The 17682-nt window shown below is 38.8% G+C and overlaps 1 protein-coding gene across 1 annotated transcript; it reads right to left on the bottom strand.

The window, feature by feature from the left end:
• Window positions 1-282: 282 nt before the first annotated feature.
• Window positions 283-12247, bottom strand: smyd2a (SET and MYND domain containing 2a). Its single transcript, XM_017418725.3, has 12 exons — window positions 11957-12247; window positions 10976-11039; window positions 10256-10366; window positions 9478-9538; window positions 8231-8358; window positions 6437-6504; window positions 6075-6177; window positions 5870-5980; window positions 4794-4914; window positions 4519-4693; window positions 3071-3179; window positions 283-2908 (listed from the first exon to the last, which is right to left on the bottom strand). The coding sequence occupies exons 1-12, from the start codon at window positions 12127-12129 to the stop codon at window positions 2825-2827; spliced, it is 1308 nt and encodes a 435-aa protein (XP_017274214.1). The 5' UTR covers window positions 12130-12247; the 3' UTR covers window positions 283-2824.
• Between the last annotated feature and the right edge of the window lie 5435 nt (window positions 12248-17682).

Here is a 17682-nt window from a genome sequence, read left to right as displayed (position 1 = left end):
ATGTTAGTTTTGTGAGCTTATTTTGTACATTTTCTTTGCTCCATTTTGCTGCTAAAGCAATGCAAAGTGTCCCACTGAGAAACAAACACAGGACTATTTTGTTCTATTATGAGTTACCTTAAATAACTAAGTCAGTAGCGTTGTATTATAAAGTCTGCTTGTTATGATGCTGCATTACAAAGCTCCTGAAAAAATAAAATAAAATACTGAAACCAAAGCTTTCAATAAATAGATGGAGCACAATAGCTACACATCTGGTTAAGATAAGGCACACAAAGCAAATTTTATTTCATTATGGTCATTTATTGGGTTCCACAGAAATTGTACATGAATAAAAGAGGCTCAGATCTCTTTTTTTCTTAATAATTTCAATACAATAACATTCATGCCTGGTAATTCATTAACAGAAAATGGTGAGTAACTGAACCTTCAATTAGCCTTTACTTTGTTTACATGCTTGGAAGAGAAGAATTTAGCTGTTTTTTTCTTTATTGGTGTTGAAACTTCTGTGCATATTTTCTTACCATTTTGACCAACAAAAGAAAGGCTCTGCAAAAATCTAGTCAGGGTGTTGAAACAGTGCAACCTCTTTTTGTATATATTTTTTCTCAGTCAGTAACCTAGAAAAATGATGTAGAACAGTTGGCAAAATGGTGCATTGGATAACCTTGATAAAGCTGTAAGGCAGGCACCTTCTAGATGCACTTTTACAAATGTAATTCACATCCACAGTTGTTGCTACAAATATAACCCCAGAACTCTCTTCACGATGGGTTTTTATCAAACCGTAGGCCATATTTATGTAGTGCATTAAACTTGTTTGGTTGTAAACAAGACAGAGAAGCTACAGGTGTTTAAAAAGTTCCCTGGCAGTGAAAAGTGAACACCACAGGTAAGCTAACTAACCATTTACAGACTGTTAAAACCAAACTGTTGAAAAGTTTGTCGTTTGACATCATTTTATCACATCAAATATACAAAACACAAATGCAACAAGAACCCTTTAAATAAGGCCCAGGTGATGATCTTTGCATTACTTTAAAGCTTCCATTGCAGACCGCAAACCACGAATAAAACCAGCTGCTCAGTGGTGCTTCGTGGTTTCATTACATCAACACACGAGCTGCAGCCACTTAAAGTAACTTTGTGTGATGATCTTAAGACGACACGTCCACATCTACACCGCTCATATTTTAGGTTATTCCAACTGAACATGAATTCTTGCTGAACGCACTAAGACCTAAACCAGTTTTTACAGTTAAAGAATTAATAGCATACAAAGCAGGAACTTAATCAAGTCCATATTTCTGACTCCATTTCCATATTATCATAAATTAAAAGTTAATATCATCATCAGCTCCAGTTATGAACATCAGGATTCTTACTGACAGGAAACACCAGAAACGTGCACACGTTCAGCTCCTGACAAAGGCAACAACAGCTACATGAATGTTACTTTTATCCAAAAGCAAGTGAGCTCTGATCCAGGATCAGTGGTCGGAGCTCTAAAGCCTTCAGTGACTTCAAACTGGTCTCAGATCAGCAGCTGTGAACAAATAAAGGAGCTTGTTCCTTGTCAAATAAACCCGCAGCTCGTTCGGTCATCTATCGATCGCTCATTTTGACCCAGTTAGGGATGAGGGTGGGGGAGCCAACACAGGCATGCGTGTTACAAACTTACACCTTCAGCCATTTTAGAACCAGTAATGAACCTAGCATGCATGTTTTCTTTGGAGGAAACTGGAGGAACTGGATAAAAGCCCAAGCATGCACGTGGAGAACATGCAAACGTCACACAGAGACCTGAACAGCCAAGAGTCAAACCGGAGACTTGTCACTTATCTTCTTATGGAAAAGAAAGGCTGAAAAAAATACATAAATAAAGCAGGAAAAAAGCATTAAAACATGCAACACTTCAGGTAGTTAAAACAGCAAAACAGGTAAGACAAGTTCTTCATTCAGAAATAGATTTCTGCAGTCTCTTCTCTGCTGCTACAGAGTGTCGAAAATGTAGGAAGTCCTGCTTTTATTTATTTTTTTACACAGTTTTATTGTGAACAAATAAGACCATAAACTCTGCTCTGTTGCTGATTTAACTGGATTCAAACACAGGAGCTGGGACAGAGTAGTAATGCCCTCAGGAACGAGTACTCACCAGTTTTTACTGATTTGAACTCACAAGCAACAGTTCTTGAGCTAAAGTGTGCAGCTCAAATTGCTGCCAAAAACGCACACATGATGGAGATTTAGTCTCCTGAAGGGTCCAAGAATCACACCGAATGATTTCAGGCTCGCCAGGGGGGAAAAAACGAAGAGCCAAACATTTGACTTTAGAAAACGGAGCCATTAGATGAAAGCTTTGCTTCTTCCAAAGCCAGCTTCAAAGGCAGCATCATAACATTTTTTAAGATTTGCTTTTTTTCGCTTGTTCTGTTGGTATGAGCTTCGGCACAAAAATGATGTTCAAATGCAAAGAAAAAAACATCTTCAGATGCATTTTAACTCAAATGATGTCAGAAATAACCTTTAAAGTCCAGTTCTGTCCAGAAGAAGTCATCCACAGATAGAAAATGGGGTCATTTCCACCCAAAATGCACCTGAAAAACTTTGCGAGGCAGGAGAAAAAAAAATCTATAGAAACACAAAAATGTTTTTTTTTCTTTTTTAAAACAAATAGGAGGTATATGATGCAGTTATGCATCACATTTTCAAACATTTCCATATTTCCATGCATTTATGATGTATAATTTGTTGCTTCCAAAGGAGATTTTTCACTCCAGAACCCCCGGTAAAACCTTTTTAACTCCTTCGAACAGTTTTTGTTTTACTTCTGCTCCATAATTTCTCGTTTGACCTCTGCTACATAGTGGTGATCTTTTCCATGAGCCACCTCCATGATCCTCAAGGCCTGAAGACAGAGGAGACAAAATCATTAAGAAACAAACGGTCCGTAACGTACCACAGCTTCAGACTCCAAACTCAAATCACTTCTGTTGTAAAAATGTGAGCTGAAATTATTTTAGTTGCTGTTTACAGCGAACCTTCCTATAAAATAATGAAGAAAAAGTACCTTCTTTAAAGCTTTGGCACCTTGTGTCTTCTTCTCAAGGCCCAAATACAGACGACCCAGTTTCAGATACATGGACGCCACATTCAAGGAGAAGGCGGGATAATGAACGCTGCAGGGAGACAACAGTTAGTGCTGACCGAAGAACTGAAACTACTAATATATCTGAATAAATAAAACACATCAGCCTGTAAATTCAGCAAGGAAACATGTGCTGGGTGTTTGGTACCACAAATAGAAAATGTGTTTAAGCATCATCAAACCAGGAGGTGAACTAAATAAGCCTTTGGTGTGATTGTATTAAAGAACACCTAACGAAAAATACAACTTTTATTTGTAATTTAAGTCAACAACGTGATGCTTTGAGCATCACAGACTCCAAAAACAGTTCAAGTGAAAACATCTAATTTACAGTAAAATAAAAAAATATATATCTTCAATTTTCTCCCATGGAGCCAGACTTTGTTGTAATCTTTTACAACGATCTTGACCAATAGTTCTTCAGGCTTTCAGTTTTATTCTTTTAAAGACTTTGGCTACTTTTCCCACTCATTCTCAGTCCAAGCCTTGCACCTGACCATGACAGCATAATGTGCAGCCTGTGCCTAAAAAAGAACGACAAAAGCGAACAAGTGGAGGACAAAAGAAGAAGTAAAGAAGACGTGTCAGACCTAAAAACAAAGAATCGTCTGCAGCAGACGAACCGTATCTGACAATCATGTCTTTAAGAAACAGGAACAAACCCAATAAAGACCTGAAACAGCTGATCACCTGTTATTCTCCTGTAGTCACCTTCTTGGTGCTAAAATATTATCTAATGTGTCAAACAGAGTTATTTTTGGTATTTTCTATAGATTCAGCTAAAGAAACTGGATCTGTAGCTCTGTAACAGGCTGCTGGTGACAAAATGTCCACAGATCTAATTTAAAACAGTTTTTTAGTTGTTTTTTTAAGCGTCGGCACAACAATGATTCATCTCTTCAGTTTAGGAGCCTTTTTTATGTGTGAGTAAATCAGAGTGAAGTGGCTTAAACAGCAAAATCATCCCTCAGAAAATGGTCACATGTTGGACTGAAAACGAGTGAAAAATCAGCAAACAAAGTCCAAGCAAAAACTGATCAAGTCTACTTTAAAAGATCACCAAAATGTCTGCTTCCTTTGGAGCAAAATCTGAAGAAATGAAGGATGGATGGGTGGCTCTGCGCAGCGCTGTGTGTTCGAACAAACAAGCCTGCTCTGCTTTGTTAAAGAGCACCAGGTGAAAGAAAAACACCTGACTCTGGTGTGATTTTGTTGCGTTTATGCTCATATGTGTCTGCAGACCTCTGCACAAGAGAGGAGTTTTCACTAAATGATTAAACTGATAGAGAGAAGGATCACACTCTGGTTTATAATCAGCTCCAGTTTCATGAATATCTGTTAAATAACAGCCATCAGCTGGATCAGTTTACCTGTAAGGCTGAACGATCTTCTCTCCGTAGCTCATCGCTCCGTCCCAGTCTTGCATGTAGAGGCAGACGCCCATGGCCTGATACATCATGTGCAGCATATAGACGTTGGTGTCGGCAAAAATAGCTCCCATCTTCTCCAGGCTGAGCTCACACATTTCCAGCAGCTCACTGGGAGGTGCAAGAGAGTCAAGGAATGACACAGAAAGCACAGCAAAAGACTGTGAGGCAGGAAATAAAGACAGAAACAAAGACGTGTTCTGATGAGAAGAGGATATTTTTGTAGTGTTTGGCTCTTCTGAACTCTTCGATGACATTCTTGGCGTAATGAACCATCGAGTTTATTTCTTCTGGTTCTGGTGGAGTGCTCAGCTTCCTAATCTCCATCTTTGCCTTGTCCTAAAGAGAGCAACATAAAGAAAATGCATGCATACATGTAAGGTTAAACATCCTAAACAGGACGCTCTGTTGAAGAATTCTTAGCCAGAAGACTTGGGCACCAGAGCTTTCCACAGCTTGAATGTGCAGGCCCTTCATGTGCTGTATGTGCATCCTGAAAAATCACCTAAATTAGATGCATGCAACATTTTCTATTTGCATGAGACTGTATAATAGTAGTGTAATTGAAACACAGAAAATGAGCAGGTTGAGATTTAAAACAAAGTGAACATTTCAGCATGTTTAGCATCATTTTTTAGTTATTTTTTTTATAATGAATAAGGGCTTCACACAGCTGGCTGTCAAACCATTCAGGGAGAAAACAGCCTGGTCAGACAGAGAAAACAACAAATCACTAAAGATGCAGAGATTCTTTGTGTGGACAGGAGAACCTCTCAGAAAGACAACTAGTTTGTTCCTCCAACAATCAAAACCTGACGAAGCCTTCTTCATTAGAGCCGAAACTCGCTGCAGGTTTACTTTAAAGCACCTTAATGACACCCCGACCACAAGACAAGAATCATCCTCTAACCTGATGTAATATGATACAATTAGCACCATTAACACCATACCTCTCTAACACAGTGACTGATACCAACAGATTTACAGTAATTACTCCTCCTTTAGAAATCTCAGACCAAGGAAAAAGTTTACATTTCAGCCAGCAAACACAAAAAACAGCGCAGGTTTCAGAAGAACTCTGTGAAAGTCCAGGAAAATCTGACCCTAAACAGGATCTCTTTTCTAACAAGACATAAAGCTGTAACCTTTTTTAAACAAAAACTAAAGAAGAAGGTGAAAAAATGTATGTCAAGAAGAGTTTTTTCAAATGCATAAAGGCTGTTCTGTGCTTCTGATGCACATAATGTGGTGTACATTGATCATTTCAAAGATTTCAAAGATAAGACAGCAGTACCTTCGACCTGGAGGTGCACTCCGTACACTGGCATGAGAAGAAGTAGGAATCTAATAACCTCTCTCTTCTGTCCTCTGTAGGATACAGCAGGTCTATGTAGCTGTTAAAGATCTACAAAGAATGGTGAAAAAACACATAAGATGACTGGAGATTTATATTTCTGTAGCTGCGTTTGGCTTTAAAAAAAAGTGTCATCTTTACTCACCTCTTCACCTGGGTTTATTTCATCAACAGCTCTGACTTCAGCCACTGTGCCTTTATAGGTCACGATAACGTTAGGACTACAGCTGTGGTTCATCAGTGCTACACTGCAAAGAGAAAAGAGGCACTAAAATAAAACTGAGCGAAAGCCTTTCGGTCTGCATGATTGCCATCACCTAATCTACCTTTAACTCCCGGATGGTTTATGCTTCACTGAACTTAAAACAGAATTAAAAGATTAGAACTCATCATGGCTTACTTTTCCTGAATGTTTAACGCACCGTCCTCTGCTGTGCAGAAGGTAAAATACCTAAAACAGATAAAACAGTCGGACTGTTTAACTGTGATGATGCTGCAGCGACTCACTCAGGAAAAACAGCCGATCCGAGATGGGAGAGCTCCTCGTCCTCGATGGTAAAACCGTTACAGTTCACCTGCAGACAAACACCCATTTCTAAGTTTCACACTCAGATTTCAAATCTTTTTTTGACACCCAAGTAAAAGCATTTACTGTGTTTGTACAGATGGACTTCTGATAAAGCTGCAGTCTGGTTTTATTCTGAGTTTATGCTCTTATAGTGCTCTTCAACACAACAAGGTTGATTTTATGGAACAATGTTCTGACTCACACCAGCTCCCCGCGACCCGGAATGGAGAAGCGGGCAAAGAAAATGGATGGATGGATGGATGGATGTTCTGACTCAGAGTAAAACACAAAAAGCTGACTATGCTTTAGGTTGAAGTAGAAAACCTGCTGAGCTCTGACGGCAAATGAGTTTCATTTACATATAAAATACATGATTAAACTTTGTGAAGTCCACAAGGCATCGCACAGTCTGAATAAAAAGGATGACTGTCCCTCATTTCTTCATATTTTCCTTCCAAGGAGACACTTTGGAAGCAAAGTGTGACAAAATTAGGGCTGGTTTAAAACTTCTGCACAGCACTTTGTCCATATTTACTAAATCTGAAAAGCACTTTGGTGTTTTAAATAAATGCGTACACAAGTTTAAATCAGATTATCTTGTTGTTAAGGAGAACTTAAGTTAAAAATGTCTTTGTGGTGATTTATTCCAAGACTGCCAGGAATGGATAAAAGTTCACACAGAGAGCGAAAGTCTGATGAAGTTGTGAAAACATTAACAACGAAACAGGAGATATTTCTTCAGTCCACAGTGACCAGATTCAGCCTCACTGGCCCAGATAGTTACAGAACTTCATCTAAATGGAGAATACCACCATCCTGGCCATGAAATCCACATGTATGAATGTCTTTTGATAAAAAATAATATGACAATAAAATCAAAAACCCATAACCTAATGTTTGAGGCACAGAGACAAAGAATATGAGCTTAAGCAAAATAATTCAACAATGCAGACAATCAAGTATTTCATTAAATAATTCCTTCATAATCTCTAGAAAAAAAGATCTTTTTTTAAATCTCGAAAATACTCAAATCAATATTCAAACTTTTTTTTCATATTTTGTGTGGGAACCCTGCAGCTGGAGGCAGAGTTTGTAAACAGTTTACAGCAATAAAACAACAAGCGTCACCCACTACTGAGCTGTGAAAGTGTCATAAAAAATAAAAAAAAGGAGGATATCTGCTGGTGTGATGAGAAGCCAAACAGGTTGTTTCCATTAAAGCAGCGTGAACAGACTGTCAGATCAAATTAAAGTGCTAAGAGCTGCTGACAGGATCCAGTGGGAAGCTGCAGGAACATGCTGCCCCCTGCCAACACGAGGAGAACTTCTGATCACAGCCTCACATGTTTTAAACGGGAACGCGTGCGTGTTTTAAACTAGCAGACGTCTGCAGATTATTTACAGGGAGTTGAACACCCGTCTGTAAATACAACAAGCTCTAAATCACACAACAGCTCCGAGTCTCACCCAGATTTAATGTCTGAAAGTTTCTGAGAGCTTTTAACTGTTTAAACGCGTCAGGATTTATACAGGTTTAGGGGTGAAAGTTTCTTAGACTCAATCAAAATCAAACTTAAAGTGTTCAATGAGTCAGAAAAATCTTAACAAAACAAAAACTCTGCATTAAATAGTTAACATTTAAAACATTAGGTTTTATTATTTGCATTAGTGACGGTACCGACACTGAAGAGTGATGATCAAGCAGCCTGATAAATAAGAAACTGTTTTCCCACCTGTGCAAAGAGCTCAGTGAGCGCCTGCTCGTCAGGGAGGTCACTGATGTGTTTGGAGTAGAAATAACGCAGAGCTGTGATGTCCGCCTGGTTCATCTCCTGCTTCTCATTGTCCATCTTATCCAGGTCTGTCAGAGGCAACAAAACACGAGGAGAAAGGAATAAACACACACACACACACACACACACACAAAGAGGACGAGGAGGAGAGACAAGCAGAGAGTTAGGAGACTGAAACAAATGCCTGTAAGACTGAGATCGATACATGCAGTGCTTGCTAAAATAAAATGCCTAATAAGGAGTCTAATTGTGAAATTAAGTGATTTTATGCACAATTTCTTGTTGCATTCACCAATATGAGTATGATTTGTCAAAATTTTAACCCAAGTTAAAATATTTTAATAACCCAGATTGTGTTTGTTTCTTTTTAACCTCGTTTTTTTAGTGGTTCTAACTCAATAAGCTGGGTCAAACCAAAAAACTCCAAAACTTGTTGTGCTTCTGAAAGAACTCATTGTTGGGCTGGTCCATATTTGACTCAGCCATGGTTTACGAATAACCCCGTTTGGTTGATCTGTACTGGTGTAACGCCACCGTTTCAGAGCATTTCTTTGAAATTGGGACAGAGGTTAAAAATAAATAAATGCTGGTGCTTCTGGCAGCAATAATAAAGTTTCGATGAGTCACGGGGGTAACACAAGTCGTTCAGATTGTTATCCTGTTTTTCTTTATTGTTGTTGCTTGTGAGCACCTCATGAATTACTAAGCTCAATAAAAAAATAAATTTTAGCATGTGTAAAATATACCAGTGATACAGGTCAGTCATGCAGACCAGACATTTTTAACCCTGACAGTGTCCCATTAGTTTTTAATCTATCAAGTAACAAGTAAAAAAAATGAAACAACCAAAGCTTTGAGCTAAAATAAAATGAACACCCCTAAGTGTGTCTGAATAGGATCCTGGTCTGAAGCACCTCGCTCAAGGGTAACAGTCGTTAAAAAAGAGGGGAGAGGACATAAAATTACAGCACCCAGAAACTTGGGATTTAAGTCCCAGAGCTCTGTACTCTTGGATTGAATGAAAGAGACAGAATCAGGACTGCAGGCTACAGCAGAGAATATTAATAGACGCGCTGCTAAAACTGCAGAGACACAGCAAGATCCCACACAGAAGTGCACACTGTGTAACTAAAAGTTCATGAATATGTAACTAAATGATCGTGTGTTAATATCGCAGATCTACTCACGGGCTTCGAACTCTTTGAGCAGCAGCAGCCTCTCAGACGGGGTGCGCTCTGTTGTGACTCTCTGCAGCACAAACAATTGAGACACAACAGGCCATTTATTTACACAAATCTAAAAGTGATTAATGTAAAAAGGAGTGGGGTTGATTTTTGGCTGCACTGAAGCTTCTGGAGTCAATGAAACCGACCTCAAAACAGCACAATCAAATTCAGGAACATCAAAATGAACAAAGTAAAAGTGAATTTTAAAAACACAAGCTTCTTTTAATACTGCAAAAATATTATTTTCCAAATCTGACCTACATGTCCACAAGAAACTATTAAAACAACCATTACTATTACTGCTGAGGACTCAGGTAATCAGTTAAAATGACTGAGAAGTGACTATAACCACACCGTTTTATTTATAATTTAACAATTATATTTCTAATTTTTACAGCACTGATTATCAGTTATAGGTCTACTCTGAGACACAGCTGAGAACAAGAAAAGATTTTCATTTAAAAAAAGACTTTTGTGTTGCAATCATTGGTATAACTCTAATATTGTGCTTTCTAATCTTTTGATTTTTTTGCATTTTGAATGAAATTTAGGAAAATACACTGAGAAGAATCTTCACTAATTCTATTTTTACTCTTTATTATTAGAGTAAAAATGTATTAGTTTGAGCTCTTCTTCCTCCTCTTTGCTGTTAACCCTCTCCTGCACAGGCCTGGCGTTCAGATTAACAGGAAAATTGATAAAAATAAAGCCTCTGTTCTGCTATTTATTGTTTTCTTACCTGTTTCATGAGGATTCTGGCCACCAGCCTGACCGTCTCTGATGGACACCAGTTCTCCCCGTACGAACACATGGCTACACACTCCAACTTGTGCATCGGCCAGTCGCCTCTCTTCACAGACAAACAATTAAATAATACACATATTATTAAAAAGAACTGTAGTATTAACAGAAAAAAAATGGTTCTATGGGAGGAAATCTTTTATTTGAACAAAAACACTGAAAATAAAGAATGAGCCTTCTCTCTGTGTGCATTTCACTGCAGTGCAGGAAGTATTTATTTTCTGTATGTCGACACTAAAACTAGACCGAGTCTGAGGGAGGACGGAACTAATCGTCATAGCAACAGCAAGGAGACTGTGTCTGCTCCGTCTTTGGGTAACGTCTGCATGAAGCTCCTCTCCTCTGCTGTCAGAATGAGGTCCAACACACCAAGGTAGACCACAGAAATTACTCTCTGGTGGCAGCAGAGTTAAAAATACTCCTCTTATAAGAAAAGAACATCCTATAATTTAATGAAAACTAAATCAAATACCAGTTAAAGAGGTAAAATAATCAAAAAGAATCAGATAACTTGGACTCTATGACTATTTATTTTCCCAGAAATACAAAAATAATCATTTGATTACAGAATATACAGTTTAAAACTATGTTGGACCCTTTATGTTGTTGCAAGGTAAATTTATTCACTGAAACAAACACCGGTGTAAAAAAACCTTACCTGACAGTCAACATTGCAGTAGTAGGCCTGCTTACATTTACCACATTTGAAAAGGTCTTCTTTCCTGTAACGAGGTGATAAAAAAAACACTATAACTCAACCTAAGAGATACTTTTACCTGCAGAGTAACTCTATCGTACACTTCAAGTTAATCTATATTAATTTATTCTTTTTCCACACCACTTAAGACAGCTAGTAAAGTAGACAGACACTGAAGGAGGTAATTTGCACAAAAGAAGGTGGGATGGAAGGTTTTAGCTACTCTGACCTATATGCAGAATAAAAACTGTGGTATGTGAAATTATAACAATCTTTGTGATTGTCTTAGAGTTTTAGATTCAATATTTACACTTCTGTCCACGCTGTCTTCCCAAACACAAGCCTGCACCCCTTCCTTCTCCTCTCATGGGACACATGGGCGTCTAAATTTAGCCCCCTAACCTTTTAGTGCCCTAATGGCAGCCTGAGTGGGACACATGTGAGTGTAAGAAAGAAGAAAGCGTGCTTGTTAGAATGTGTTAATTTGAATCAACCATAAACACTCACAAGATGCATTACATGTCATGGGATCCCTGTAGGCTGGCTCTAACCTCCTCACATCCCACATGTTTACTGGTGCAAAGTTTGCTCAGTTTCTGTCTGCTCATGTGTACCTGTGGCCTTTTTTAAATGTTATATTAACTTACCTGGGCTGAGTGTTTCTTTTCAGGCTACCTTTTGAGTCTGCATACTACCTGGTTTCCTCTATAGCAGCATTATCAGCCTAATTCAGAGCTCTGGTGTTTTACATTTTGGCTTTAAGTTCATTAATTTTGGTGGCTGTCCTGTCAGGTGATTTACCTCACACCTCTCTGACCCATTTAAAGCCCGGGGTCAGCAACGTAAAGAGGTTCAGGGCTCGCTCAGCTCCTTTTTAAATAAAACATTAATGAGACAGCTGTTATGTGGGTGCTGCTCAGAGAAGGTGAGGTGCGGGTTTACCTGGTGAAGCAGTGCTCGCAGTGAGCTCCTCTCTCATTCACCGTCAGCACGTAGGAGTAGGCAGGACAGGCGAACACCAGCTCCCCGACCGCGAAGTGCCTCACGGCCAGCAGGCCCCGGCCTTTATCCGGGCTCTCGAACCTCTCCGTACCCTCTATACCTTCGTTCTTCATGATTCGCTCCGTCCGAGGTTCACCACACAGACACAATCGTTTGTGTCTGCCTGCTGAGTGCGCTGATAATCGGATTCTGTCGGAACTCCTTCTTCCTCGTCGGTCCGGCCGAGTGTCCGCCGCCGCCCCCTGCCGGAGAGGCGACGGTACTACACCAAAAACTGCTGCTGCCGGACAAGAAGGAAACTTAACAAATACAGAGTATTTAATCTGAGTTTTACATGTCATTACATTTTTTTTACTTTTTATGGTGTCATAAGAATAATCCAAAAGGTTGTTATTTGACCTCCACTACTTACAAGAGTTGCAGCAAAAATGAATACAGAAAATGTAGGGGTTGGCTGGATGAAAGGAAAAGTGTAAAATATACTCTTCTACTTAACTTCAAAGATGTATTTGTTTTCATCTTTTGTGCAAATGTATGTTAAAACTGCACTAAAATTTCTTAGTCAATCATTCTTCCCCTTCTTAGTATTATTATTTTATAAAATGGGAGAATAAACAGCTCACTTTGTGCCAGAGTGGCAAGAAGCTAATTTAAGCTTTTAGAGAAACCTTCTTTATCTCAATAACAACAATTTAGAAAATACCTTGTTAGTTTTTTATTCAGTATATTAATTGACCTTTGACCATGTTTAAAAACTTAACCAAGTCTATATTAGTTCATAAATATGAAGTCAAACAAAATAAATTGAATAAAATGAATGCCCTCCAATGAATTTTTCTCTAAAGCACTTACAATGCTAAAGTACTAAGTTACAAGTTATTTGGTGGACATATATTCCCAAGGTGTCTAAACAAATGCTGTAGAGTATCATGATGTCCTCAGCAGAACTATGACACCCAGTTTCAGTGCTTCATTTGATCATCTAGAGGCCAAATGAGAGAATTTTTGCAAAATCTTGAACCATGTTGTTCCAGAAGTATGGCAGCTGTTACGGCAGCATGTCAGAGCCCAGAGTTTTGGAAAAGGGATGTTTAAAAAAAAATCACAAAGAGTGCCCTCTCTGAATATGTTGGCTTTTCAACTTAAGGACAAACAAAAGTAAAATTTCAAAGCAGATTTGATTGGTTCCTGCTTTCTGGGTGGTAGAATTGACTGCTTGAGTGTAATTCCACATTTTGTGAAGCTCATATATAGTACTTGCATTGCCTCAGCTATTATCGTTACTTATTATACAAGTGTGGCTGAATGTTTATTGGTTTTGCCCTAAAAATCAAACACTGTAATCCAGTAATTTACATCTGCATTGTGCAAAAATCTGAAAGCATCTTTAGCAAACTGCAAAATAAGTGCAGCAAAGATATTCAATGATAGATTTGTTTTTTGGGCCACAGTATGTAATCTTGTAAATAATTGACAAAAAGGGTATTCATTTTAATATACTGCCAAATTGCTGTCTTGTGCACAAAGGACTTCAGTGAGTTGATGGAGGTCAAGCTGACAATGTTCCTTCTTAAAACATTAAAGCTTCATGCAAAACTCATGCATATCTGCTATACTGTGCATCTAACAGGAACCAGTTTGTTAATATTTAAGCAATTCAAACCAGCAGCGTGTCATATTATAAATATAGAAACAGCAATATGTTGTATATTTGAGGGCATGAATGCATGGACTCTTCAGTCACAGAGTTAGACCAAAACACTTCACACCGTTAAACTTTTATATAAATGCTTTTTATTTAAGTTAATCATTTCTCCTCATTCAAAGTTGAATTTCTGCAGAATCTATAAAACAGGGAACAGTTAGAAGCGCTGTACAGTCTGACAACAAAACTAGGAACTGCAGCTGAGTACACTGTGTATATATGTACATACTGTACACACACACTGATGTAGGTATATACAAAAATATACACTTTTACATGTGTGAGCCTTGAAGTCGCGTAACCCATCACCAGAATTCAAAACCGAAACGACTTAGACAAGTAAAAATACGACTTAATGCAAAAGATGCTTTAACTTCTAGTAAAACTGCCTGAATGTGAGATTTTTTAAACTCTCCTCTTATGTCTGAATGATGCTTTTCACCATTTTCTAAGTGTTTCCAAACAGGCTGAGTTGCCATTCAGCTCAGTGGGTGTCCTCCTGACATTCAGAGTGAAATGAAAACCATTTTTTGTCTTCTACCACAAATGTGACAACATTCACCAAGAAAAATAGTTTTTAACCTACTTTCTATTAAATAGCTGACACTAGATCAGCAGCTAAGAACAGTCCTCCCTTAAAACTGGAACTAAAGGAAGCGAGGTGCCCAACGTTCTGCAACACTGAACAAATCACCTTATCCTCCACAGACCTTTACCTCCTTTTAATGACTCCTCAAACAGGAAACAGGAAGGAACTTTGGCACATTGTGCTAAAGATGTAAACATGTAGTCAGCCGATCAAAACGAGGAGCTGGACCGCACAATTATTTATCATTCTGTCGGCGTAGAACACAAGAAAAGGAAAATGGCAAACATTTCAGCTTCAGAAGAATAGGACTGGTCTGAAAAGAAAAAAGGCTTCATATAAGATGTGCATTGATGTTGAAGATCAGGCGTTTGTGCAGTTTAGTTTCTGTTCTGTCGTCTCAAATGATCGTTTGTGGAATCGTCTTCAGAAATCGAAACGTTAGTAAGAAGGAAATCGAACGCTTTAAATCAAAGCTGTAAAACAAGTTTTTACTTCAAGTCTTTTTTCTTCTTTTTTCCCCCCATCGAGAGTCATCTGCACTTTACAGAAGTGTGGCAACAGAAGGTGCTGTTGTCTGGGGAAATAATTCAATATACTGCTTTCTTTCTTTTTTTTTTAATTTAGGGTCCCCACAAAACCAACCTGACCGTGCAGCATCTGAACATCAGGATTAAAAGACACCTTAGCACTCAAAAAAAGGTTTCTGAAACATTCCTAATTCTAGATTTAAATCCTTGCATGTACAAAAATAAAAAAATAAAACAAACAGAAAATTACATGATTATGAACCAATAATTACAAACTTCAGATCTGCATATTTATGGTCAGAATTCGATGAAAAGCAATCAGCTGCACTAACACCACTCCTGCAACCAGAGTAAAATCATCCAGTTAAGGTTTTTATTTTTACTTGATCCTGCGGCTTAGAAAGGAAAATAAAGAAATGACTGGGTCAGCACGTGGGTGTAGAGTACGAAACGTAAATCAGGAGGTTGTGGAAACTAGATTTATGTTTTAAGATTAATTCTCCAGAGATTTTGATTTCAAACAATGTTGAAACGCACTTCTAAAAAGGAAATTAGTTTAATAAATTGCAACAATAATAAGAAATTAAGACACTTTTTTTAATAAGGTTTTGCATTTTCCAAACAGAATGGCTAACTAGTCCAGTATTGCAAGAAAAATAAAATAAAATAAAATAAAATCTAACCGAATCACAGATTTGTGTTTAGGAATCTGGTCTCAAAGGCAACAAAGCTTCCCCCTCAGGTGGTCTGGGTGTTGGTCGAGTTTCTCTCTGGTGTCACATTTGCCGTTACAGTAAGCCTCCATTTCCCTTACAGGAGAACGGGTAAGACAAGGCAGAGCTCAGGAAAAAAGAAGAACATGGCGGGCGGTTCAAAAACGTATCAGACAACGCAGCTGGTTGTCGTTGTCAGTCGGCCACTCGGTAAAAAGCTGTAAACAAAAAGGTTAGATGAGGAGGAAGCAGGCGGAGGCATTGAAAGTTTAAAGTTGCAGCAACTTTCCCCATTTCTTCTGACTTGAAAATGGATGCCGTAATTACCACGGGCTCGTTATAAACTCATTTCGGAGACATTCTGTTGTTAATGTCGTTGAAGCAACGAGTCACTCCAAATTCAATCAAAACCGGTTCTCTCAAACCTTTTCATGATTACTCATAAAAGACTAAGAGTGTGGAAGACCACAGCAGCAAACATGATGAGAGGAAGCTCAGGAAAAACTAAAACAAACAAACAAAAAGGCATCAGGTCACCTGTCAGATCGAGAAATGAACTATAACACCGTCTGGTAGTTGAAGATGAGAACGTGCCACTGTGCCTTGTTGTGACACCACAATATTGTTGCTCTCTGTAACTTTTTTTGCCCCCACCAGAATAAAAAACAAAGTTCTTATTATTTTAAACTTTGCATCAGCAAAAAAAACCCCAAACAAACAAAAAAATCCAGAGCGGTTCTGCTTGTGATATGAGAAAAATCTGCTCACCTGCAGCAGAAACAGGGAGGACAGTCGGTGAAACTCGGTTTTCTGCTGTTTCAAACTTCTGAACAGATGCCACGATACAAAAACACGACTGACTGAGTGTTACAGCGGGGACAAGCTGCTAACGAAAGCTGTTAGAGAGAGCTTAACCCGGTGCTCTAAGAATACACACCTCCGATGCTTTTAGAAATAAATAAAACACAAAAGGCTAATAACACGGCAGCGTTATTAGCGCCGAGTTTCCTATTTCGTTTGAACTGAAAGGAGAGAAGTGACAAGAACGCCACTTTCATTTTCAGCTAAACTTGAGAGAGAAAGACGCAGCACTAATCCAGTTTAAATGCAATTATTTGACAGCAACGCTGTTAAAATGGCAACACAGAGGAAAGAAATGATCTGCATGGATTAAAAAAGAGATGGGTAAAGTAAAACTCCACAGGGAGCAAGCAGAGAGAGGTGACAGAATGTGAAGTGAAATAAAACAAAAACATTTTAATTGCTCCTCTGGTCTTCCTCAAACTTAAAACTTTTTAAATTTGGTTCCAATCTTAACAAAAGCAAACTAAACAGAGACCAATGAGATTTTTCTTTTTCCTGTGTAGTTCTTCATAAACTTCAGTGTAGATGTAGGGGCGCTGCAGCAGCCGGTGCTTCAGCCTGAAGACAGTCAAATATCCAGAACGTCTCCATCTGTATGACTTTTTACTCCCACGCGGAAAGTAAAAAAAAAAGGACCTCCCAAAGACATGATCTGCTGTAAAACAGCCGCACAGAAAGCAAAAGTGGGACACCGAAGATCCTTCTGTTCATTTCTCCCTCCGTCGTCTTTGTCAATTCTGTAAACCAAAGAGAGCACGCAGGAGGAAAAACCTGTCCACCGTCACCCACACGCCCCAGAACCACGGCCCGAAGCCCCAACCTGCCCTAAAAACAACCTTACCAGCTCCTGCAACTCTCAGTGGAGTCTCAACGGCAAGAAATTAAAAGTACAAAGCAGGAAATAAAAAGAAGTTGCCAAGAAAAGGTTCTGTTTCACCAGCATTAAAGAACAGAAGAAAAAAAAATAATAATTTCACCTCTGGAACCATCGATGACTAAACACTGAGTGAGGTATGTATGTTTGAAACAAAAGCCTCTTCATCGCTTTCGTCCTCATCATGATGATCACAGCCCGCCATGCTCCATATTGTCTTCAAGCCCCTCCCCCAAGTGGGTGTGGCTCAACGTGTTAGGTAAGAAGTGGAGGAGAGGGGTGTGCACCTCTACGGAAGATGAGGACCACAAAGTTCGTCATTCTCCTCGAGTCCTTTCATCGTTTCATCCACGTCTCAGAGTTGTTCGGTGTAAAAGTCTCCCGTGGGGGTTGG

Source organism: Kryptolebias marmoratus, linkage group LG15, assembly GCF_001649575.2.
Source record: "Kryptolebias marmoratus isolate JLee-2015 linkage group LG15, ASM164957v2, whole genome shotgun sequence".
Classification (NCBI taxonomy): domain Eukaryota; kingdom Metazoa; phylum Chordata; class Actinopteri; order Cyprinodontiformes; family Rivulidae; genus Kryptolebias; species Kryptolebias marmoratus.
The sequence above is the reverse complement of the archived record's forward strand: the minus strand, read 5'-3'. Positions and strand labels throughout refer to the sequence as shown.

Bases quoted from the DNA above. Each gene is read 5' to 3' on its own strand.
- smyd2a (XM_017418725.3), bottom strand. From the start codon at position 12,129: ATGAAGAACGAAGGTATAGAGGGTACGGAGAGGTTCGAGAGCCCGGAT. The intron at 6,505-8,230 runs GTGGGAAAACAG...GTTTGTCTGCAG, and splicing joins TCACTGAGCTCTTTGCACAG to GTGAACTGTAACGGTTTTAC. The intron at 4,915-5,869 runs GTACTGCTGTCT...TGCTCTCTTTAG, and splicing joins AGTGCACCTCCAGGTCGAAG to GACAAGGCAAAGATGGAGAT.